The 24502-nt window shown below is 46.3% G+C and overlaps 1 protein-coding gene across 50 annotated transcripts in view; it reads right to left on the reverse strand.

The window, feature by feature from the left end:
• Positions 1-1972: 1972 nt before the first annotated feature.
• Positions 1973-24502, reverse strand: part of clasp2 (cytoplasmic linker associated protein 2) — a 93464-nt gene continuing 70934 nt past the window's right edge. For 34 of the 50 annotated variants that reach the window (XM_036953191.1, XM_036953169.1, XM_036953174.1 and 31 more), the window contains 17 exons: positions 22113-22268; positions 21539-21630; positions 21334-21397; positions 20464-20526; positions 17471-17473; positions 16759-16922; positions 11247-11325; positions 9647-9790; positions 9374-9517; positions 9107-9213; positions 8812-8953; positions 6608-6791; positions 4708-4904; positions 4496-4624; positions 4064-4270; positions 3737-3853; positions 1973-3564 (listed from right to left, as the gene is read on the reverse strand). In XM_036953191.1, the coding sequence (XP_036809086.1) occupies positions 3487-3564; positions 3737-3853; positions 4064-4270; positions 4496-4624; positions 4708-4904; positions 6608-6791; positions 8812-8953; positions 9107-9213; positions 9374-9517; positions 9647-9790; positions 11247-11325; positions 16759-16922; positions 17471-17473; positions 20464-20526; positions 21334-21397; positions 21539-21630; positions 22113-22268 (2070 nt within the window). In that variant the 3' untranslated portion in view covers positions 1973-3486. Of the gene's footprint in view, positions 3565-3736; positions 3854-4063; positions 4271-4495; positions 4625-4707; positions 4905-5456; positions 5517-6607; positions 6792-8811; positions 8954-9106; positions 9214-9373; positions 9518-9646; positions 9791-11246; positions 11326-16758; positions 16923-17470; positions 17474-20463; positions 20527-21333; positions 21398-21538; positions 21631-22112; positions 22269-24502 lie in introns of those variants that run through there. The other 16 variants (XM_036953187.1, XM_036953179.1, XM_036953210.1 and 13 more) reach the window with 4 other exon arrangements.

Genomic DNA, 24502 nt, shown 5'->3' on the forward strand with positions numbered 1-24502 from the left:
TTTGGTCACCAAGTGTTATTCCAATATCCCATGCCTCACAAACATTGCATTTGTAAAGTATTCAGACCCCTGAACTTTTTCCACATTTTGTTACTTATTCTAAAATGGATTAAATCTACACACAATACCCCACAATAACAAAGCAAAAACAGGAATATGTAAATGTTATAAGTATTCAGACCCTTTACTCAGTACTTTGTTGAAGCACCTTTGGCAGCGATTACAGCCTCCAGTCTTCTTGGGTATGACGCTACAAGTTTAGCACACCTGTATTTGGGGAGTTTTTCCCCATTCTTCTCTGCAGATCCTCTCAAGCTCTGTCAGGTTGGATGGGGAGCGTCGCTGCACTGATCATTTCAAGTCTCTACAGAGATGTTCGATCGGGTTCAAGTCCAGGCTCCAGCTGGGCCACTCCAGGACATTGAGACTTGTACCGAAGCCACTCCTGCATTGTCTTGGCTGTGTGCTTAAGGTTGTTGTCCTGTTGGAAGGTGAACCTTCGCCCCAGTCTGAGGTCCTGAGCACTCTGGAGCAGGTTTTCATCAAGGATCTCTGTACTTTGCTCCATTCATCTTTCCCTCAATCCTAACTAGTCTCCTAGTCCTTGCTGCTGAAAAACATCTCTAGCATGATACGGCCACCACCATGCTTCACCATAGGGATGGTGCCAGGTTTCCTCCAGACGTGGTGCTTGGAATTCAGGCTAAAGAGTTCATTCCTGGTTTCATCAGACCAGAGAATCTTGTTTGTCATGGTCAGAGTCCTTTAGGTACCTTTTGGCAAACTCCAAGTGGGAAGTCATGTGACTTTTACTGAGGAGTGGCTTCCGTCTGGCCACTCTACCATAAAGGCCTGATTGGTGCAGTGCTGCAGAGATGGTTATCCTTCTGGAAGGTTCTCCCATCTCCACAGAGGAACTCTGGAGCTCTATCAGAGTGACCATCGGGTTCTTGGTTACCTCCCTGACCAAGGCCCTTCTCCCCAGATTGCTCAGTTTGGCTGGGCAGCCAGCTCAAGGGAGAGTCTTGGTGGTTCCAAACTTCTTCCATTTAAGAATTATGGAGGCCACTGTGTTCTTGGGAACCTTCATTGCTGCAGACATTTTTTGGTACCCTTCTCCAGATCTGCGCCTCGACATAATCCTGTCTCAGTGCTCTACGGACAATTCCTTTGACCTCATGGCTTGGTTTTTGCTCTGACATGCACTGAACTGTGGGACCTTAAATCGACAGGTGTGCCTTTCCAAATCATGTCCAATCAATTGAATTTACCCTAGGTGGACTCCAAGTTGTAGAAAGGATGATCAATGGAAACAGGATGCACCTGAGCTCAATTTCAAGTCTCATAGCAAAGGGTCTGAATATATTACTAAAAAACTTTCGCTTTGTCATTATGGGGTATTGTGTGTAGATTGATGAGGAAAACATTTAATTTAATCAATTTTAGAACACGGCTGTAACATAACAAAATGTGGAAAAGTGAAGGGGTCCGAATACTTTCCATTCTGCACTGTATGATCATTGTACTGGATCAAAATAAACAAGAGAATTCAATTCAGTTTGAGAGGAAATGTGAAAGGCCACACATGTGGGCCGGTTCACATTAAAGGGACAACCCAAACTGTTCTCTACTGGCTTAGATATTTTCTTTTCACATTGTCCTTTCCAGGACAGTTCCAATAACAACTACAGCCTACTAAGTTACCTCTCTCAACCACACATTCCGAGCCTAATACGAGGTTATAGTTCAGCTTCAGGTAGACTATCTATTCTGCAGCTTTCACATTTAGACATTCACACACACTGTCCAGCAGAAAGAAGTATCTTCCCTGTGTTGTCCTCTGGTAAATAATTACCAGTTGATTCCAGTCAGTGCGCAAGGGACATGACTTGGTTTAATTGTAGAACACGCGTGTGTGTGGTGTGTGTTAGCTGAACAGTTGTCCCTCACAGTAACTGAGACAGAAACCATGTTTATTATGGTCTGTACAAGTTTTCTTTATTTTTCATTTTATTGTAAGCACAGCTTTGTAAATGCACTGAGGGAAACACAGTGAAGACTAGAATGTCACAAGAAGAGGGAGCAGAAGAGAGGAAAGGAAAAAGAAGAGAAGGAGGGGGCGAAAGGTGACTCGACAGTTTCTGATCAGTAAATAATACATGTCTCCCCGGTGGGGAAACTAACGTGAGAGAGACTACGGAACGCGCAACAGAAAATAAAATAGATCAGGATGCAGAGCGCACACGTCCTTCAGGGACTCTCCTAAATGACGTTGTTATCGGATATTATTACATTTTTTTATAATATCATGTATAGTTACATATCCACTAGGTGATAATAATATTAATAATAATAAGCCATGTCTGGTCATAGTTTGATGTATATAAGCCTCTCCCTCTCTTTCTGTCTGAAATGAGCTCATCCAAGACATGGCGGGGAGCAGTGGAAGGTACCATGGACTCCTCTGAAAGGGGTGGACATCATTAACTTTAATTTCACCCCCTCCCTTCTACTGTGACAGTTAATAGGCTCCGGATAAAAAGATCTTGTTAAAATCATCGTCATGCATAGCCAAGCACATTATGCCTCCTATACCTCACACTCACTGCCTACGTAGCTGCTAAGAGCAGTTATGATCTACTGTGACCTGCTTATGAGCATTAGTGCTGTGCAGGGAAGGTCCTACCATGTTCCCACTGCCACAGGGTGGAACTAGCACCATTCGACGGACAGAGAATGCTTTGAGACAAAATTGCACCCTACTCCCTATAGTTTGACCAGAGCCGTATGCAGTGGCACTATGTAGCTCTGGCCAAAAGTAGTCCACTACGTAGGGATTAGGGTGCCATTTCAGATTTGCCTTCAGTTTCAGCGGCTAAAACCCACTCAACCACTATGATGGACAGGCTGACTGACCACAGATATACACCCCCCTATCACACACATACATGCTCCTCTACCCTCCCTCTATCTGTTTATCTTGCCTGGGGTGTGGCTACATCATGCTGCTGTTCCGGCCCCTCCCCTATTCTACTAAAACCAGGAAGTTAAACCAAAGTTAAAACCGTTAGCATTGAGGCTTCAGAGTGAGATCGGGGTCAGAGGGCGAGGTGTGTCGACGTCAGGGGTGAATCTCAGAGAGCAGGTTGGATCTTCAACGTCAGTGAAGGGAACTACAACACTCCTCTCTTCCCAGAGTGCATTGCAGAGTGCCCTGCAGTAGGCGACTTGGAGGTAACAGGAGAGGGGGGGGGGGGGGGTCCAGGACAGTGTGTGTGTGTCAGAGCCTTCTTATCAGCATGTTTATGTGTAAGCAGATGTAAGCGTATGTGTGTTCATGTAAGCGTGTAAGTAAGTGCACATGTGTGTTCATGTAAGCATGTATGTGTTTGTGCATCCATGTAAGAGTGTGTCCTTGTGTGTCCGTGTTAAGTCTCCAGAGGGAGAGTGCAGCTCCATAGTTGTCCCGTGGGCTGTTCATCTGTTCTATAGGCTGTCTGCTGGGGGCTCACCACCACTGGAGCCGGACTGGGCACGCTTGATGTACAGATTCAACAACTTCAACTGGAGAGAGAGAAGAGAGTTTGGGTTGTAGAACTGAAGCAGTTCTTCTGGAATCCTCCTGATCCAGTAATATAAAATGTATTGATGAATTTAAGAATGAAGTATGCTAGCGTGGATGTATTGGAACACAGATAATGGGTCTGGTTAGTAGAAAGTGGGCATGGTCACTCACTTTGCTGCCAGACAGTTGGTTGAGGTGAGGTTTTAGCTCCTCCCCTATGACTGCGTAGAGAGCCACCAGACAGAATACACAGGCCTTCCTCACACTGCTCTCAGAGTTGTCATAACCCTGCATAACATGACATAGAGGGGTTATTAGCCTGTATTACACGACAGAAGGGTTATAGCCCTCCATAACATGACAGTGGGTCATAACCCTGAATAACGAGGATGTGTTACCTATATGTGTGTGTGTGGGTGTGTTACCTGTATGTGTGTGTGTGTGTTACCTGTATGTGTGTGTGTGTGTGTTACCTGTATGTATGTGTGTGTGTGTTACCTGTATGAGTCCGGGGACTATCTCAGGCAGCATGCTCACTAGTCCTTCATGGGGGACCCTCTCTATAACTTTAGTCTGCATCTTGATGGCAGCCAGGTTGATGGGGTAGTCAGCTGACTGGATGATGGGACACAACACCTTGATACACTGGTCTGGACTGATGGACGACGCCAGCATGGCTGCAGTCTCCTCTGCCGCTCGCACCACCTACAGACACAGGAACAGGGTTATAGTACCAGATTTATAATAGCTCCTATACACACACAGGAACGACAGTAGGAGAGTGAATGTATGTGTGTATGTGAGAGAGATTATACCAGTGTAAATGTGTGTATGTGAGAGATTATAACAGTGTAAATGTGTGCATGTGCGAGAGATTATATGGAGTGTGTGTATATTATAAGGAGTGTGTGTGTACGTGCGTGTGTGTACCTCTTTGTGTGGGTCCTTGTGCGCCTCCAGGGCCTTCATGATGGTGAGTTCAGCATAGTTCTTAAACCTCCAGGGCTGGCGGCTCAGAATCTCCCTCAGAACACGCAGAGCTAACGCCCTGATCACATGCTGCAGAGGGGAGAGAGAGTTTGGTCAAAGTGTGTTCGTTGCATTGATGCACATATTGAGTGTGTGTGTGTGTGTGTGTGTACCTCTCTGTCCCCCAGCGTCTCCAGTAGTAACAGGAGGATGGTTTTGAAGTGTTCATCCCAGGAGACCTGCAGGGTGTTTTCTCGAATCAGCTTCAAGAGCTCACAAAGCGCTGCCTTCCTCTCCTCCACACGCTCATTGTGATTGGACAGCTCCTTCAGCAGCTCAGACACCAGCTCTGATTGGTCAATGCTGCTGTCTGTCAGGGGCAACAGCCAAATGGGGTTGAGATTGATAAATTGATGGCAATCAGTATCTATCCCATATTACACTTCAATACATTTTGTGTGTGTGTGTGTGTGTGTGTGTATGAATACGTGTGTGTGTGTGTGTGTGTGTGTGTTAGTGGAAATGAATATACAGTACCAGTCAAAAGTTGACACGTAGCCATTCAAGAGTTTTTCTTTATTTTTTACTATTTTCTACATCGTTGAATAATACTGAAGACATCAAACCGATTAAATAACATATGGAATCATGTAGTAACCAAAAACATGTTATACAACTCAAAATATATTTTAGATTCTTCAAAGTAGCCACCCTTTGCCTTGATGACAGTTCAGCACACTTGGCATTCTCTCAACCAGCTTCACCTGAATTGCTTTTCCAATAGCCTTGAAGGAGTACCCACATACGCTGAGCACTTGTTGGCTGCTTTTCTTTCACTCTGTGGTCCAACTCGTCCCAAACCATCTCAATTGGTTTGAGGTCAGGTGATTGTTGAGGCCAGGTCATCTGATGCAGCACTCCATCACTCTCCTTCTTGGTCAAATTGCCCTTACACAGCCTGGAGGTGTGTTGGGTCACTGTCCTGTTGAAAAACAAATGATAGTGGGACTAAGTTCCACTAATCAGATTGGATGGCGTATCGCTGCAGGATGCTGTGGTAGCCACGCTGGTTAAGTGTACTTTGAATTGTAAATAAATCACTGACTGTGTCACCAGTAAAACACCCCCACACCACCTCCTCCATGCTTCACAGTGGTAACCTCCCATGCGGAGATCATCCGTTCACCTACTCTGCGTCTCACAAAGACATGGCTGTCTCAAATTTGGACTCATCAGACCAAAAGGACCGATTTCCACCGGTCTAATGTCCATTGCTCGTGTTTCTTGGCCCAAGCAAGTCTCTTCTTCTTATTGCTGTCCTTCAATAGTGGTTTCTTTGCAGCAATTCGACCACTAAGGTCTGATTCACACAGTCTCCTCTGAACAGTTGATGTTGAGAGGCCTCTCTTAGGCTGGTAACTCTAATGAACTTATCCTCTGCAGCAGAGGTAACTCTGGGTCTTATTTTCCTGTGGCGGTCCTCATGAGAGACAGTTTCATCATAGAGCTGGATGGTTTTTGTGACTGCACTTGAAGAAACTTTAAAAGTTCTTGACATTTTCCAGATTGACTGACCTTCATGTCTTAAAGTAATGATGGACTGTCGTTTCTCTTTGCTTATTTGGGCTGTTCTTGCCATAATATGGACTTTTTTTTTACCAAATAGGGCTATCTTCTGTATACCAACTCTACTATATGTTACAACACAACTGATTGGCTCAAACGCATTAAGGAAAGAAATTCCACAAATTAACATTTAACAAGGCATACCCATTAATTGAAATGCATTCCAGGTGACTTCCTCATGAAGCTGGTTGAGAAAATGCCTAGAGTGTGCAAAGCTGTCATCAAGGCAAAGGGTAGCCACTTTGAAGAATCTCAAATATAAAATATATTTGGATTTGTTAAAATACTTTTTTGGTTACTAGACGATTCCATATGTGTTATTTCATAGTTTTGATGTCTCAGTACTATTCTACAAAGTACAAAATTGTACAACAAAAAAAAAAAAAACCTGGAATGAGTAGGTGTTTCCAATCTTTTGACTGGTACTGTATGTGTGTTTGTGTGTACCGTCAGTTTGCTGGTCTGATTCGTCTAGTGAAGTATCTATGACGCTGTGTTTGAAGGGGGAGTCAGTGAAGGGGTCACGGGACCCCCGGGGAGAAGAGGAGAGCAGGGGGGTGTTGAGGAGAGACGTCTTGTTGTCCAGAGCTGTACGACCTCCATCCACCTGGTCAGCACCAGCACTACCACCCTGAGGGAGGGGGAGAGAGGGAGACACACGGTGGTATGTTTCAGACAGACATAGACAGAAATGTAAGCGCTGTCAAGTGCTGTCATCGCATGCACGCACACACAGTGGTGTGTGTGGGTTAGGGTTTTTATCATTCTATGGATGGAATGAGGAGAGATATAAGATCTGTTACAGTTCCTGTTAATATTTTCACTCAAACCAGAAAACCCCCTGACGGGTCAGGTGATGGAGTCAGTTGAGCTCTGATTGGCAGGTTGAGGATGAGTGGCCGGGTCAGGTTTCAGACTGACCTCTAGAGGAAATGTCAGCTTGGACATTGCCCTTCCTTGAAACATACCACGGAGAGGGGTGTCATAATGAATAACATCTCACATACTGTACGCACTCGGACACACACGCACGATACTCCCATCACAACCTACACTATATATACAAAAGTATGTGGACACCCCTTCAAATTATTGGATTCAGCCATTTTAGCCACACCCGTTGCTGACAGGTATATAAAATCGAGCACACAGCCATGCAATCTCCATAGACAAACATTGGCAGTAGAATGGCCTTACTTAAGAGCTCAGTGACTTTCAACGTGGCACTGTCATAGGATGCCTCCTTTCCAACAAGTCAGTTCGTTAGATTTCTGCTCTGCTAGAGCTGCCCCGGTCAACTGTAAGTGTTGTTATTGTGAAGTGGAAATGTCTAGGAGCAACAATGACTCAACCGCGAAGTGGTAGGCCACACAAGCTCACAGAAATGGACCGCCGAGTGCTGAAGTGCGTAAAAATCATCTGCCCTCGGTTACAACATTCCCTCCTGAGTTCCAAACTGCCTCTGGAACCAACGTCAGCCCAATAACTGTTTTTTCGGGAGTTTAATAAAATGGGTTTCCATGGCCGAGCAGCCGAACACAAGCCTAAGATCACAATGCGCAATACCAAGAGTCGGCTGGAGTAGTGTAAAGCTGCTATTGGACTCTGGAGCAGTGGAAACGAGTTCTCTGGAGTGATGAATCAAGCTTCACCATCTGGCAGTCCAGAGGACGAATCTGGGTTTGGAGGATGTCAGGAAAATGCCACCTGGCCCAATGCATAGTGCCAACTGTAAAGTTTGGTGGAGGAGGAATAATGGTCTGGGACAGTTTATGGTTCGGTCTAGGCCCGTTAGTTCCAGTGAAGGGAAATCTAAACGCTACAGCATACAATGATATTCTAGATGATTCTGTGCTTCCAATTTTGTGGCAACAGTTTGGGTAAGGCCCTTTCCTGTTTCAGCATGACAATGCCCCGTGCACTAAGCGAGATCCATACACAAATGGTTTGTTGAGATCAGTGTGGAGGAATTTGACTGGCCTATTCAGATTCCTGACCTCAACCCCATCGAACACCTTTGGGATGAATTGGAACGCAGACTGCGAGCCAGGCCTAATTGCCCAACATCAGTGCCCGACCTCACTAATGCTCGTAGCTGACTGGTAGCAAGTCCCCGCAGCAATGTTCCAACATCTTGTGGAGAGCCTTCCCAGAGGAGTGGAGGCTGTTATAGCAGCAATGTTCCAACATCTAGTGAAGATATTCCCAGAAGAGTGGAGGCTGTTATAGCAGCAAACGGGGGACCAACTCCATATTAATGTCCATGATTTTGGAATGAGATGTTCGACGAGCAGGTGTCCAAATACTTTTGGTCAAGTAGTGTATTTTAACCTGTAAAAATACTGAATGTGTTATTTTTTCCCTGATATTAACTTACACCACCAGATAAAAAAGCTATTTCCGGTGAAATCCACTTTGTTAGAAAGGTAGGGATGAGATGCTTTGACACCAGACAGTGCGATAACAGTTGGGGTCAGAAGGTTATGCGGTTCAGTGTCTCTCACACACAACAAGGGGAGTGGCAGGACATATATGTTCTCAGGAACATTGTGTGTGAAAGCTTAAACCCCCAGAATTCACCTGACTATAAATAATCCTTTCTAAGATGCATCCCATCACGTCGGTTCCACACACACACACACACTCCCCACCTCCTCTCCTTCCCTCCGTCTGACCGGTTCGTTCATGTCTTCCTGGCTACGGACGGAGAAGTTCTGGATGGCCTCTGTAACTCCTCTCAGACTACTGTAGATGTCCTCTGAGTTCATGTTCTCTGTGTCGTAGTCAAATGCACTGCACACAACAACACATCAGTCATTATACTATCACAATAGGTCAACATTATATGAGTGTGTTCTGAGGTCTGGGTGTGTTACCTAGGTGTGTTCTGAGGTCTGTGTGTGTAACCTGGGTGTGCGTGTACATTGGGAGGTGTGTGTATGTTACCTGGGTGAGGATGTGTTCTGTGATGTATTGGTAGGAGAGGTGAGGGGGCTGGACCAGCTGGCAGGAGAGCGGGGGGTGTGGCGTGTAAGAGGGCTTCCTGTCGGGGCCTGGGGGAGAGAGTAACACATAATAGCATCAAGTACATGCTAGGACTTTTTAGTTTCCCAACTCCTAAGATCCTTCATCAGGCCAGGCTGGGAGGGGTACAGCCAAGGCAAGGTGTCATTACCTGCTGGGAGGGGTACAGCCAAGGCCAGGTGTCGTTACCTGTGCAGCATTGCCTGTGTTCCTCAGGTGGTTCTGTAGCAGTTTGGTGGCGCCATCCTGGAAGGTCTTGGGCAGAGCTGCCAGCAGCATGGTGAACTCTGGAGTGTTCAACTGAAACAACGAGATCAACACCGACTGGGCAGCCTAGAACGAACGAACAGACAGACAGACAGACAGACAGACAGACAGGACACACACACATCAGAAACCAATCAAAGTTTGCGTCAACCAATAATCAACAAATTGCCTCATACAGAAATGTCTGTAAGGTACCTTCCTGACGTCGGAGCTCTTTGGCTCTGTGGTCCAGGTGATGATGCGAGACACAGCCAGGCGCGTCTCACTGGAGTTCACAAAGTCCTGCGGCTCCATCTGCAGGGTCAAGGTCTCAATGTACTTCAGAACAGCCACCTTCACCTGGACACACATTCAGAGTATAAAAGGTTAGAGAACCCACTGTTATACACACCTTCTGTCTGTGTGGTTCATGGATCATCCCAGGAGTTTCCTAACTCTGAGCTGAAACTAGTTCTACTCTGCAACACAAAGTAAACATCCACAACAACAAAGAAGGTGCAGTAAGATGCTAGTCTCCTTCACAGTTGTAGTCAGGCAGCTATCATGGAGGCGGCGGAGGGGGGAGAAAAAAATAAAGACAAATGAAAACTAAAGGAAAAAGAGCCACCATTTACATTCGTTCTTCGTTCTCACATTAGTTTATCTTTTATAATATTTTCACTCCTTTAAAAAAAAAAGTCCATCTCTGTCTCACTCTTCCTCTATTCAAAACACTTCATCGACCGACCGCCTGCTCCTCAGTGTGCGCGTCATAAAAATGCTCCCCCCTGAGCACACTGACCTGGGAAGATTGGTTCCAGGCTGAGACCTGCTCGTTCAGAGAGCAGCAGGCGTGGTGCCCCCTGGGGGCTCTCGTGGCAGGGGGGAGCAATTTAACATCGCGCCTCATGGTTCTTGAAGCAGGGGGAATCAATTTAATGTTGCGCCGCCCACAACACGTTCCCCTCCTCCCCACAGGCTTAGAGAGAGAGGGAGGGGGAGGGACGGAGAGTGAGGAGAGAGGAAGGGGGGAGAGGGGAGGTGGGAGAAAGGTAGGGGGAGAGAGAGGAGAGGTTAGAGGAGAAGGTAGGTGAGGGAAGGAAGGGGAGATGGGGAGGGAGGAAGAGGATGTAGGGGAGGAAGGGGAGATGGGGAGGGAGGAAGAGGATGTAGGGGAGGGAGAGAGGAGGCAAGACAGAGACAGATGGACACACACTGGGACAGGGATGAGAGGAGTGAAAATTACATAAGAAAATGAGAGAAGGGAAAGCATAGCAAGGGAAGGTGAGGTGAAGAGTGAAGGAAGGAGAAGAAGATTGAGGAAGGTGAGGTAATGAAAGTGAAGGAGGTGGAAGGGGAGAGGAAAGGGAGGGAGGGAGCGAACAAGTGTATAAAGGGAAATACAAAGTGAGAGGAGGGAGAAGATGGAGGAAAGGGAGGGGTGAGGATAGAGAGGCAGCGAGGAAGGGGAGGTGAGGCGGGCTCAGACTGCAGAGAGCAAAGCCAGTGGTTGGCGGGTTTAATTGGAGGCATATCAGTCGCTATCCAATCAGAGTCCAGGGATCGGGTGGGTAGGGAGCGGAGCCAGTGTTAAACAGCCGTGATATCAGAAAAGTGGTTACCATGGTTACTGATACAATAGTTACCGTGGTTGCTGAGACAGTAGGTGAGTCTGGCCACGGAGAGGCTGTCCCTGCCTTTCAACCCTCCCTACATCCCTTTTACTCCCCCTTCCTCTTCTCACTCAGTCCATCTGTTTCTTCATACATACACAAAACATCTACCCCCCTAAACAGACAGACAGACAGACATGTACCTTGAGGTTTGGTGTCTGAGTCTGGTCCACAGTGAACCTCATGAGGATAGTGAACTGGAGGTCGTTGGGGAAAGACTCTCTGTAGGGGAGATATTATGCACGCGTGTTATATATACGCATATTACACACACGCACACACACACGGGCAAAAAAGTATTTAGTCAGCCACCAATTGTGCAAGTTCTCCCACTTAAAAAGATGAGGCCTGTAATTTTCATCATAGGTACACTTCAACTATGACAGACAAAACGAGAAAGAAAATCCAGATAATCACATTGTAGGATTTTTAATGAATTTATTTGCAAATTATGGTGGAAAATAAGTATTTGGTCAATAACAAAAGTTTCTCAATACTTTGTTATATACCCTTTGTTGGCATTGACAGAGGTCAAACATTTTCTGTAAGTCTTCACTAGGTTTTCACACACTGTTGCTGGTATTTTGGCCCATTCCTCCATGCAGATCTCCTCTAGAGCAGTGATGTTTTGGGGCTGTTGCTGGGCAACACAGACTTTCAACTCCCTCCAAAGATTTTCTATGGGGTTGAGATCTGGAGACTGGCTAGGCCACTCCAGGACCTTGAAATGCTTCTTACGAAGCCACTCCTTCGTTGCCCGGGCAGTGTGTTTGGGATCATTGTCATGCTGAAAGACCCAGCCACGTTTTATCTTCAATGTCCTTGCTTATGGAAGGAGGTTTTCACTCAAAATCTCACGATACATGGCCCCATTCCTTCTTTCCTTTACACGGATCAGTCGTCCCTTTGCAGAAAAACAGCCCCAAAGCATGATGTTTCCACCCCCATGCTTCACAGTAGGTATGGTGTTCTTTGGATGCAACTCAGCATTCTTTGTCCTCCAAACACGACGAGTTGAGTTTTTACCAAAAAGTTCTATGTTGGTTTCATCTGACCATTTGACATTCTCCCAATCTTCTTCTGGATCATCCAAATGCTCTCTAGCAAACTTCAGACGGGCCTGGACATGTACTGGCTTAAGCAGGGGGACACGTCTGTCACTGCAGGATTTTAGTCCCTGGCGGCGTAGTGTGTTACTGATGGTAGGCTTTGTTACTTTGGTCCCAGCTCTCTGCAGGTCATTCACTAGGTCCCCCCGTGTGGTTCTGGGATTTTTGCTCACTGTTCTTGTGATCATTTTGACCCCACGGGGTGAGATCTTGCGTGGAGCCCCAGATCGAGGGAGATTATCAGTGGTCTTGTATGTCTTCCATTTCCTAATAATTGCTCCCACAGTTGATCTCTTCAAACCAAGCTGCTTACCTATTGCAGATTCAGTCTTCCCAGCCTGGTGCAGGTCTACAATTTTGTTTCTGGTGTCCTTTGACAGCTCTTTGGTCTTGGCCATATTGGAGTTTGGAGTGTGACTGTTTGAGGTTGTGGACAGGTGTCTCTTATACTGATAACAAGTTCAAATAGGTGCCATTAATACAAGTAACGAGTGGAGGACAGAGGAGCCTCTTAAAGAAGAAGTTACAGGTCTGTGAGAGACAGAAATCTTGCTTGTTTGTAGGTGACCAAATACTTGTTCCACTGTAATTTGCAAATAAATTCATTAAAAATCCTACAATGTGATTTTCTGGATTTTTTTCCCTCATTTTGTCTGTCATAGTTGAAGTGTACCTATGATGAAAATACACACACACACACACACTACAGACACACACACATTACAGACACACAACGTTATATATACAGTTGGAAGAAAAATTATGTGAACCCTTTAGAATTACCTGGATTTCTGCATAAATTAGTCAGAAAATCTGATCTTCACCTAAGTCACAACAATAGACAAACACAGTCTGCTTAAACTAATAACACAAACAATTACATGTTTTCATGTCTTTATTGAACACACCGTGTAAACATTCACAGTGCAGGGTGGGAAAAGCATGTGAACCCTTGGATTTAATAACAGGTTGACCCTCCTTTGGCAGCAATAACCTCAACCAAACATTTTCTGTAGTTGCGGATCAGACCTGCACAACGGGAGGAATTTTGGACCATTCATCTTTACAAGACGGTTTCAGTTCAGCAATATTCTTGGGATGTCCGGTGTGAACCGCTCATTTGAGGTCATGCCACAGCATTTTAAATCCGGTTTAGGTCAGGACTCTGATTGGGCCACTCCAGAAGGTGTATTTCCTTCTGTTGAAGCCGTTCTGTTGTAGATTTACTTCTGTCTTACGGGTTGTTATCCTGTTGCATCACCCAACTTCTGTTGGGCTTCTATTGGCGGACAGATAGCCTTACATTCTCATGAAAAATGTCTTGATAAACTTGGGAATTATTTTTCTGTCGATGATAGCAAGCTGTCCAGGCCCCGAGGCAGCAAAGCAGCCCAAACCATGATGCTCCCTCCACCATACTTTACAGTTGGGATGAGATTTTGATGTTGGTGTGCTGGGCCTTTTTTCCTCCAGTGTTGTGTTCCTATAGTTTCATCTGTCCACAGAATATTTTGCCAGTAGCGCTGTGGAACATCCAGTTGCTCTTTTGCAAACTTCAGACGTGCAGAAATGTTTTTCTGGGACAGCAGTAACTTCTTCCGTGGTGTCCTCCCATGAACACCATTCATGTTTAGTGTTTTACGTATTGTACTCGTCAACAGAGATGTTAGCATGTTCCAGAGATTTCTGTAAGTCTTAGCTGACACTATAATTCTTAACATCAACCTCAGAAAAATACAATAATGTGTTTTTAGTTTAAGCATAATGTGTTTGTCTATTGTTGTGACGAAGATGAAAATCAGATCAAATTTGACAAATTTATGCAGAAATCCAGGTAATTCCAAAGGGTTCACATACTTTTTTGTTGCCACTGTACACACATTACAGACACACACACGTTATATACACGCATATTACAGACACACACACGTTATATACACGCATATTACAGACACACACGTTATATACACGCATATTACAGACACACACACACGTTATATACACGCATATTACAGACACACACGTTATATACACGCATATTACAGACACACACGTTATATACACGCATATTACAGACACACACGTTATATACACGCATATTACAGACACACACACGTTATATACACGCATATTACAGACACACGTTATATACGCGCATATTACAGACACACACACACGTTATATACACGCATATTACAGACACGTTATATACACGCATATTACAGACACGTTATATACACGCATATTACAGACACACGTTATATACACGCATATTACAGACACACACACACGTTATATACACGCATATTACAGACACACACGTTATATACACGCATATTACAGACACACGTTATATACACGCATATTACAGACACACACACACGTTATATACACGCATATTACAGACACACACGTTATATACACGCATATTACAGACACACGTTATATACACGCATTACAGACACACACGTTATATACACGCATATTACAGACACACACACACGTTATATACACGCATATTACAGACACACACGTTATATACACGCATATTACAGACACACGTTATATACGCGCATATTACAGACACACACACACGTTATATACACGCATATTACAGACACGTTATATACACGCATATTACAGACACACACACACACGTTATATACACGCATATTACAGACACACACGTTATATACACGCATATTACAGACACACGTTATATACACGCATTACAGACACACACACGTTATATACACGCATATTATAGTCACACTTTATATACACACACACACACACACACACACACACACACACGTTATATACAAGCATTACAGACACACACATTATAGACACACACTTTATATACACGCACATTACAGACACACACGTTATATATGTATTGATGGTTGTACAGTCGTCTCAAATAAAACTGAAGGACCTCTGCGTTACTCTGGACCCTGATCTCTCTTTTGACGAACATATCAAAACTGTTTCAAGGACAGCCTCATCCCATCTACTTAACAATACAAAAATCAAAAATTTTGCAGAAAAATGGATCCATGCTTTTGTTACTTCTAGGTTAGACCACTGCAATGCTCTACTTTCCAGCTACCTGGATAAAGCACTAAATAAACTTCAGTTAGTGCTAAATACGGCTGCTAGAATCCTGACTAGAACCAAAAAATGTGATCATATTACTCCAGTGCTAGCCTCCCTACACTGGCTTCCTGTTAAGGCTAGGGTTGATTTCAAGGTTTTCCTGCTAACCTACAAAGCATTACATGGGCTTGCTCCTACCTATCTCTCTGATTTGGTCCTGCCGTACATACCTACACGTACGCTACGGTCACAAGACGCAGGCCTCCTGTCCCTAGAATTTCTAAGCAAACAGCTGGAGGCAGGGCTTTCTCCTTTAGAACTCAATATTTATGGAATGGTCTGCCTATCCATGTGAGAGACACAGACTCGGTCTCGACATTTAAGTCTTTATTGAAGACTCATCTCTTCGGTAGGTCCTATGATTGAGTGTAGTCTGGCTCAGGAGTGTGAAGGTGAACGGAAAGGCACTGGAGCAACGAACCGCCCTTGCTGTCTTTGCCTGGCCGGTTCCCCTCTCTCAACTGGGATTCTCTGCATCAAACCCTATTACAGGGGCTGAGTCACTGGCTTACTGGTGCTCTTCCATGCCGTCCCTAGGAGGGGTGCGTCACTTGAGTGGGTTGAGTCACTGATGTGATCTTCCTGTCTGGGTTGGCGCCCCCACTTGGGTTCGTGCCGTGGGGGAGATCTTCGTGGGCTATACTCGGCCTGATCTCAGGATGGTAAGTTGGTGGTTGAAGATATCCCTCTAGTGGTGTGGGGGCTGTGCTTTGGCAAAATGGGTGGGGTTATATCCAGCCTGTTTGGCCCTGTCCGGGGGTATCGTCGGACAGGGCCACAGTGTCTCCTGACCCCTCCTGTCTCAGCCTTCAGTATTTATGCTGCAATAGTTTGTGTCGGGGGGCTAGGGTCAGTCTGTTATATCTGGAGTATTTCTCCTGTCTTATCCGGTGTCCTGTGTGAATTTAAATAATTGTCTTTCTTTCTCTCGGAGGACCATAGCCCTAGGACCATGCCTCAGGACTACCTGGCCTGATGACTCCTTGCTGTCCCCAGTCCACCTGATCGTGCTGCTGCTCCAGTTTCGGAGTGCAGTCCATGAGGAGATGCACTGCAATACTTAATGCAGCTGGTGGCCACACCAGACTGTTACTTTTGATTTTGACCCCCCCTTTGTTCAGGGACACATTATTCCATTTATGTTAGTCACATGTCTGTGGAACTTGTTCAGTTGTGTCTCAGTTGTTGAATCTTGTTATATTCATACAAATATTTACACATGTTAAATTTGCTGAACATTAACGCAGTTGACAGTGAGGGGACGTTTTTTTGTTGTTGCTGAGTTTATATACACACATTACAGACACACACACATTACAGACACACATGCAAGATATATGCACACACAAACTTTACAAATACACACACTATACACACACCCACTGACCGTGTGATGTCCAGTGCTCTCTGGACCTTGGCCTGTACTGATCCCAGCAGGTCAGCTCCCATCTTCTTCAGCAGCTGGGTGAGCAGGACGAACAGCCAGTCCTGCAGGTCTTCTCTGTGCACCAGGACAAAGTCCACTAGGGTCTCTAAGAACATACTGAACACCTTGGGAGAGACAGGGGACATGGGTTAGACACATTGTAAACACACACACACACACACACACACTCTTAGAAGAGAGAGGAAAATGTTCATGCACACAAACATGAGTGAGACACACGTACTATGGATACTATGAGATTGGTTAATTGAATGGAATTGCTTCCCTCAGCCTATCAACCACTCACTCTAATCAGCGTGCAGCAAGCAGAATTATGTTTCACCAATACACAATCAATATTCAGTATTCACTAAACACACATGCTGATTGGCTGTCACCTGCAAAACAGCAGGGACTCAGACACCAATCACAGGGCGTCATGATGTCATAGTGATGTCACAGCTGTGAGCTGTGACATCACCGGGTCGGTTAGTGAGTGAGTCTGTGGTTGCCTTGGAAACCATTAAATTAGCCACCCAGTCAGATTACCACTAGCCAGATTAATCAATGAATTCAAGATTAGTCTCCAATCAGAGTACCAGGTTAGTGTCACAACCACACAAGCGTTAATCAAACGTTAATTGAACGTAAAATAAACGTTGTCTAGACTTACTCTCTACAGAGAGTTCCAGAGGAGAGGCATGGAGGGGAGAGAAACATACAACAGTTAGCATCCTGGGAAGCACACACACACACTAGGGTGACCACATGTCCCAGATTGTGCGGGACAGACCCGCATTTTGTCCCTTTGTCCCTCAACCAAACAATCTTGTCCCGTATTTTATCAACAACTTCAATCACCACAAATGTTAGATTTGTCCGGTATTTCAGTCAGACATTCCAACCGGTCTCTTGCAGTCACGTTGCGCTTATGAAAAGACAGGCCTATATATTAAAAGGATGTGGTAGTGGTGATGTTAAACACTTCTTCAATCATTGTTGAGATCTGATATTCTGTGCAGTGCAAGACGAGACGTAGGCCAATGCCAATGTAATATTTTTATATTTTCAGTGGTATTGTTAATTAACAAACACGCCCCCATAATTTTGGGGGGAATTAAAAACAGGTTCAGCCCCTGGTTCGACTGTGATTTTGCAGAGTTACTCCATCTCAAGAATTGCATTTGGCAAAAGGCTCGGCACACGCATACTCAGGCTGACTGGCTCTTGTTCAGGCAAATGAGAAATAAGTGCAGTCAGGCTATCCGGAAGGCCAAAGTTAGTTACTTTAAGGAACAGTTCTCTCTGTGTGTCTAAGTCATTAAGTCAGGATTCCTATTTGACTCAGCCATGCCTCCTTGCCCCGATGCGCCTCCCTCTTTTTCCCCTGCCCCGCTACAAGGTTTCTCCCTACAGGTAGTCACTGAGTCCGAGGTGCTAAAGGAGCTCCTGAAACTTGACCCCCCAAAAAAACATCTGGGTCAGATGATTTATTCTTTAAGGTTGCTGCCCCCATCGTCACCAAGCCTATGGCCGACCCTTTTAACCTCCCTTCCCATTGCTTGGAAGGCAGCCACGGTTCGTCCTTTATTTAAAGGGGGAGATCAAGCTGATCCTAACTGTTATAGGCCTATTTCTATTATGCCTTGTTTATCAAAAGTATTGGAAAAACTTGTCAATAATTAACTGACTGGCTTTCTTGATGCCTATAGTATTCTCTCTGGTATGCAATCTGGTTTCCGCTCAGGTTATGCATGTGTCACTGCAACCTTAAAGGTCCTCAATGACATCACCATTGCCCTTGATTCTAAGCAATGTTGTGCTGCTATTTTTATTGACTTGGCCAAAGCTTTTGATACGATAGACTATTCAATTCTTGTGGGCCGGGTAAGCCCAGTATTGATGTCTCTGAGGGGTCTTCTTCGGCTACCTCCCCTCAAAGAGTGCAGTGTATAAAGTCAGAAATTCTGCTGTCTCAGCCACTGCCCGTCACCAAGGGAGTACCCCAAGGCTCAATCCTAGGCCCCACATTCTTCTCAATTTACATCAACATAGCTCAGGCAGTAGGAAGCTCTCTCATCCATTTATATGCAGATGATACAGTCTTACACTCAGCTGGCCCCTCCCGGGATTTTGTGTTACACGCTCTACAAAGCTTTCTTAGTGTCCAGCAAGCTTTCTCTGCCCTTAATCTTGTTCTGAACACCTCCAAAACAAAGGTCATGTGGTTTGGTAAGAAGAATGTCCCTCTCCCCACAGGTGTGATTACTGCCTTTGAGGGTATAGAGCTTGAGGTAGTCACCTCATAAAAGTACTTGGGAGTATGGCTAGACGGTACACTGTCCTTCTCTCAGCACATATCAAAGCTGCAGGCTAAAGTTAAATCTAGACTTGGTTTCCTCTATTGTAATCGCTCCTCTTTCACCCCCAGCTGCCAAATCAATTCTGATTCAGATGACCATCCTACCCATGCTAGATTACAGAGACATCATTTATTGATCGGCAGGTAAGGGTGCTCTCAAACGGCTAGATGTTCTTTATCATTCGGCCATCAGATTTGCCACCAATGCTCCTTATAGGACACATCACTGCACTCTATACTCCTCTGTAAACTGGTCATCTCTGTATACCCATTGCAAAACCCACTGGTTGATACTTATTTATAAAACCCTCTTAGGCCTCATTCCCACCTATCTGAGATATCTACTGTAGCCCTCATGCTCCACATTCAACACCTGCTCTGGCAGTCACATTCTGTTAAAGGTCCCCAAAGCACACACATCCATGGGTCGCTCCTCTTTTCAGTTCGCCGCAGCTAACGACTTTTAAAAAATCCCCCTTCCCCGCAGGAGTCCTTTTGCTAGGCCGTCTTTACTTATTTGCCTGGTTAAATAAAGGTTTAATTAAAATAAAATCGTAAATCAATGACATTTTTCAAATCCTTTCGGTACAAATTCCAGTTAAACTTGGAGGACAGTTACGCTTCACTACTTACAACCATCTCGATGAAGAGCTACAACTAAGTAAACAGCCGTATTACACTGAAAGATAAGGTCTCCATGCTCATTAGTTTCTCATTAAACATATTTGCTGCTTCTTCACTCAATCCCGTAAGAAAAAAGTCTTCATTCCTAACTGTTTTACATTCTGAGACCAACCAGAAATGTTCTCTTGGCCAAATATTCCCAGATTTTCATAAAACAGCCACAAGTGGTCTCTCCTTTCTGCATCACCACATTTAATGTGAGGAAAAATAATAGACTAGGGGTGGCTGGTGTGCTTAAATTAGTTAGTTCAGTGCAACAAAATGACATAGTCTACACTGTCCCGCAAAATCATCCTGTGGTCACGCATTTGGGTATTTTAAATGTGGTCACCCTAACACACACACACTCATGCGTACCCACCCACCCACCCTCTCATCACATGCGCGCACAGATATGTGTTCAGTGCACACAAGGTGCTTCCCGACTGAAGTCAGAGTACCTCTGAACTGAAACAGGTGGTATTGTGCATTAATATCAATGTGATGCACTGTGAAGATAAGGATTACACTACAGCCCTCTTATAAGAACCACACCTGGTTCTTATAAGAGTTCCTCTGTCTCTACACACAGAAGAGAAGGAGAGAAGGAGAGAAAGAGAGTGTGTGACAGTGAGGTGTACCTTGAAGGAGGCTGAGCTTATACCGGATTCTGCCGTTCCATAGACCCTAGATCCGGATTCTCGCTGAAAGTCACAACCGGTACCGTCAGACGAGGGGCAGGACGAGGGGTTGGGGCGGCAGGGGAGCACACTAAGTGGTGTACGGAGAGCGGGTGGGGGAAGACACTCCAAACGCCGGCAGGAGGAGGGGATGGGGAGTGGCGTTAGAGGGGAGCGGGGGAACCCTAGTGGGCGGGGTTAGTGAGAAAGAAAGAGGCGGAGGAAGGGGGGGATGCTGTAAAAATGGTGTGTGTGTGTGGTCAGTGTGTGTGTGTGTGTGGTCAGTGTGTGTGTGTGTGTGTGGTCAGTGTGTGTGTGTAATCGTATATAGACCACGCAGGGAAAAAGAGGGAAGGAGTTGCAGTGGACGCGGTGAGCACAACCAGCGGATTGGCTAACGAACAGTGAGAGAGCAATCCCATTGGCTAGCGGAGAGTGTGAGGTCACACGCAGACTCAGGCGTAGCATGCCGTTAGAAACCAGTCAGTTACCGCCTCACGCAGCACATGCCTGTGTGTGTGTGTGCATTACTTTTTATCTGATTATGAGTCTCAGTATGTCTGTGTATTTATGTTTCCGTGTGTGAGAACAAATGTGTTTGCAGAACCTAGTTTTGTAAATGTCGTTTCGGCAGAATCCGGTATCCAATATAAACACAGGTGTGTGTGTGTATATATATATATATATATATATCTGCATCACCACATATATATATATATATATACACACACTATGTGTTTAAGGTGTCAGTGGATTGTGTGTGTGTATACACGTGTGTGTGTGTGTGTGTGTGTGTGTGTGTGTGTGTGGTAGCTGTGCATGCATCCATACCTTACTATGGGGGTCTGCAAACATTCTGGTGAAGATCTCGCACAACCTCTTCAACTCCACACGACTGTGGACAAACACACACACACACAATTATACAAAGGTGAATACACCTATGGTAGCATGTATTGCATCAGATAAACAGCATCTCTGTTCGAATAGTCCCTAAAAGGCTTCCAGGTGAAACGGTGCGTTGTGATAGGCTGACCTGAGGGTGCGTTGGTTCTTCAGTAGAGCCTGTAGACCCAGCAGTCCCTCCTTCCTCTCCGACCAGTTGGCACTGGCACAGCGGTTCAACACCTGGGGCACAAAGGGTTAAAGGACATTTAGACTGGGCGGCAGGAAGCTTAGCGGTTAGAGAAGCAAGCCACCAACCAAAGGTTTGCCAGTTCAAATCCCGGGTCTGATGGTAAAAAAATCTGCCGGGAAGTGAGCCGGCAACCAGAGGGTTGCTGGTATCAAATCGTAGATGCTGTTGTGCCCTTGAGCAATGCACTTAACCCCCCACAACAACTGCTCTAAGGTGCCCAGTGTGGCAACCCCCTGCTCCAACCTGTATGTCTCTTTCAGAGGGTTCAGATAAAGAAGTAACATTTTGACTGTGTACAATTGATTAATATTTGTAATCTTAAAATGCCTGGAACTATTGAATCTTCAGCCAGGAATCCACAAGGCATTGGGGAATATGTGAACTGAAGTGCTTGAAGTGATTGAAATAACGGTTTGTGTAATTTGCATATGGTGCCATCAATGACTAATCCAAAATCTGTGTTGTTTCTGACCTCGGCCACGTCCTCAGTCTGTCTCATGTACGTTGGGATGGCTCCTCCATTCCTGGAGCTGTAGGAGCGCTCTGAGCAGGCGCTGGACGCATCACTGTTAGCATCATCATCCGAATACATCCCATAGTTCTCATAGCGCCGCCGCGCTGGCTTCTTCTACGGGGGGAGGAGATAGACAAAAAGAGAGAGAGAGCGACAGAGAGAGCGACAGCGACAGAGAGCGACAGAGCGACAGAGAGAGAGAGCGACAGAGAGAGAGAGAGCGACAGAGAGAGAGAGAGCGACAGAGAGAGAGAGAGCGACAGAGAGAGCGACAGAGAAAGAGAGAGCGACAGAGAGAGAGAGAGAGCGACAGAGAAAGAGAGAGCGACAGAGAAAGAGAGAGCGACAGAGAGAGAGAGAGAGCGACAGAGAAAGAGAGAGCGACAGAGAGAGCGACAGAGAGAGAGAGAGAGCGACAGAGAGAGAGAGAGAGACAGAGAGAGAGAGAGAGTGAGAGAGAGAAAGCGACAGCGACAGAGAGAAAGGGACAGCGGCAGAGAGAAAGCGACAGCGACAGAGAGAAAGGGACAGCGGCAGAGAGAAAGCGACAGCGGCAGAGAGAAAGCGACAGCGGCAGAGAGAAAGCGACAGCGGCAGAGAGAAAGCGACAGAGAGAAAGCGACAGAGAGAAAGCGACAGCGACAGAGAGAAAGCGACAGCGACAGAGAGAAAGCGACAGCGGCAGAGAGAAAGCGACAGCGGCAGAGAGAAAGCGACAGCGGCAGAGAGAAAGCGACAGCGGCAGAGAGAAAGCGACAGCGGCAGAGAGAAAGCGACAGCGACAGAGAGAAAGCGACAGCGACAGAGAGAAAGCGACAGCGACAGAGAGAAAGCGACAGCGACAGAGAGAAAGCGACAGCGACAGAGAGAAAGGGACAGCGGCAGAGAGAAAGCGACAGCGGCAGAGAGAAAGCGACAGCGGCAGAGAGAAAGCGACAGCGACAGAGAGAAAGGGACAGCGACAGAGAGAAAGCGACAGCGACAGAGAGAAAGCGACAGAGAGAGAGCGACAGAGAGAAAGCGACAGAGAGAGAGCGACAGAGAGAGAGAGAGAGACAGAGAGAGAGAGAGAGTGAGAGAGAAAGCGACAGCGACAGAGAGAAAGCGACAGCGACAGAGAGAAAGCGACAGCGACAGAGAGAAAGCGACAGCGACAGAGAGAAAGGGACAGCGGCAGAGAGAAAGCGACAGCGGCAGAGAGAAAGCGACAGAGAGAGAGCGACAGAGAGAGAGCGACAGAGAGAGAGCGACAGAGAGAGAGAGCGACAGAGAGAGAGAGCGACAGAGAGAGAGAGAGCGACAGAGAGAGAGAGAGCGACAGAGAGAAAGCGACAGCGACAGAGAGAAAGCGACAGCGACAGAGAGAAAGCGACAGCGACAGAGAGAAAGGGACAGCGGCAGAGAGAAAGCGACAGCGGCAGAGAGAAAGCGACAGAGAGAGAGCGACAGAGAGAGAGCGACAGAGAGAGAGCGACAGAGAGAGAGCGACAGAGAGAGAGAGCGACAGAGAGAGAGAGAGCGAGAGCGACAGAGAGCGACAGAGAGAGAGAGCGACAGAGAGAGAGAGAGCGACAGAGAGAGAGAGAGCGACAGAGAGAGAGAGAGCGACAGAGAGAGAGAAAGCGACAGCGGCAGAGAGAGAGAGCGACAGAGAGAGAGCGACAGAGAGCGACAGAGAGAGAGCGACAGAGAGAGAGCGACAGAGAGAGAGAGCGACAGAGAGAGAGAGAGCGACAGAGAGAGAGAGAGCGACAGAGAGAAAGCGACAGCGACAGAGAGAAAGCGACAGCGACAGAGAGAAAGCGACAGCGACAGAGAGAAAGGGACAGCGGCAGAGAGAAAGCGACAGCGGCAGAGAGAAAGCGACAGAGAGAGAGCGACAGAGAGAGAGCGACAGAGAGAGAGCGACAGAGAGAGAGAGCGACAGAGAGAGAGAGCGACAGAGAGAGAGAGAGCGAGAGCGACAGAGAGCGACAGAGAGAGAGAGCGACAGAGAGAGAGAGAGCGACAGAGAGAGAGAGAGCGACAGAGAGAGAGAGAGCGACAGAGAGAGAGAAAGCGACAGCGGCAGAGAGAGAGAGCGACAGAGAGAGAGCGACAGAGAGCGACAGAGAGAGAGCGACAGAGAGAGAGCGACAGAGAGAGAGAGCGACAGAGAGAGAGAGAGCGACAGAGAGAGAGAGAGCGACAGAGAGAGAGAGAGCGACAGAGAGAGAGAGAGCGACAGAGAGAGAGAGAGCGACAGAGAGAGAGAGAGCGACAGAGAGAGAGAGAGCGACAGAGAGAGAGAGAGCGACAGAGAGAGCGAGAGCGACAGAGAGAGCGAGAGCGAGAGCGACAGAGAGCGA

The sequence above is a fragment of the Oncorhynchus mykiss genome, chromosome 18 (genome assembly GCF_013265735.2).
Source record: "Oncorhynchus mykiss isolate Arlee chromosome 18, USDA_OmykA_1.1, whole genome shotgun sequence".
NCBI classification, from domain to species: Eukaryota; Metazoa; Chordata; class Actinopteri; order Salmoniformes; family Salmonidae; genus Oncorhynchus; species Oncorhynchus mykiss.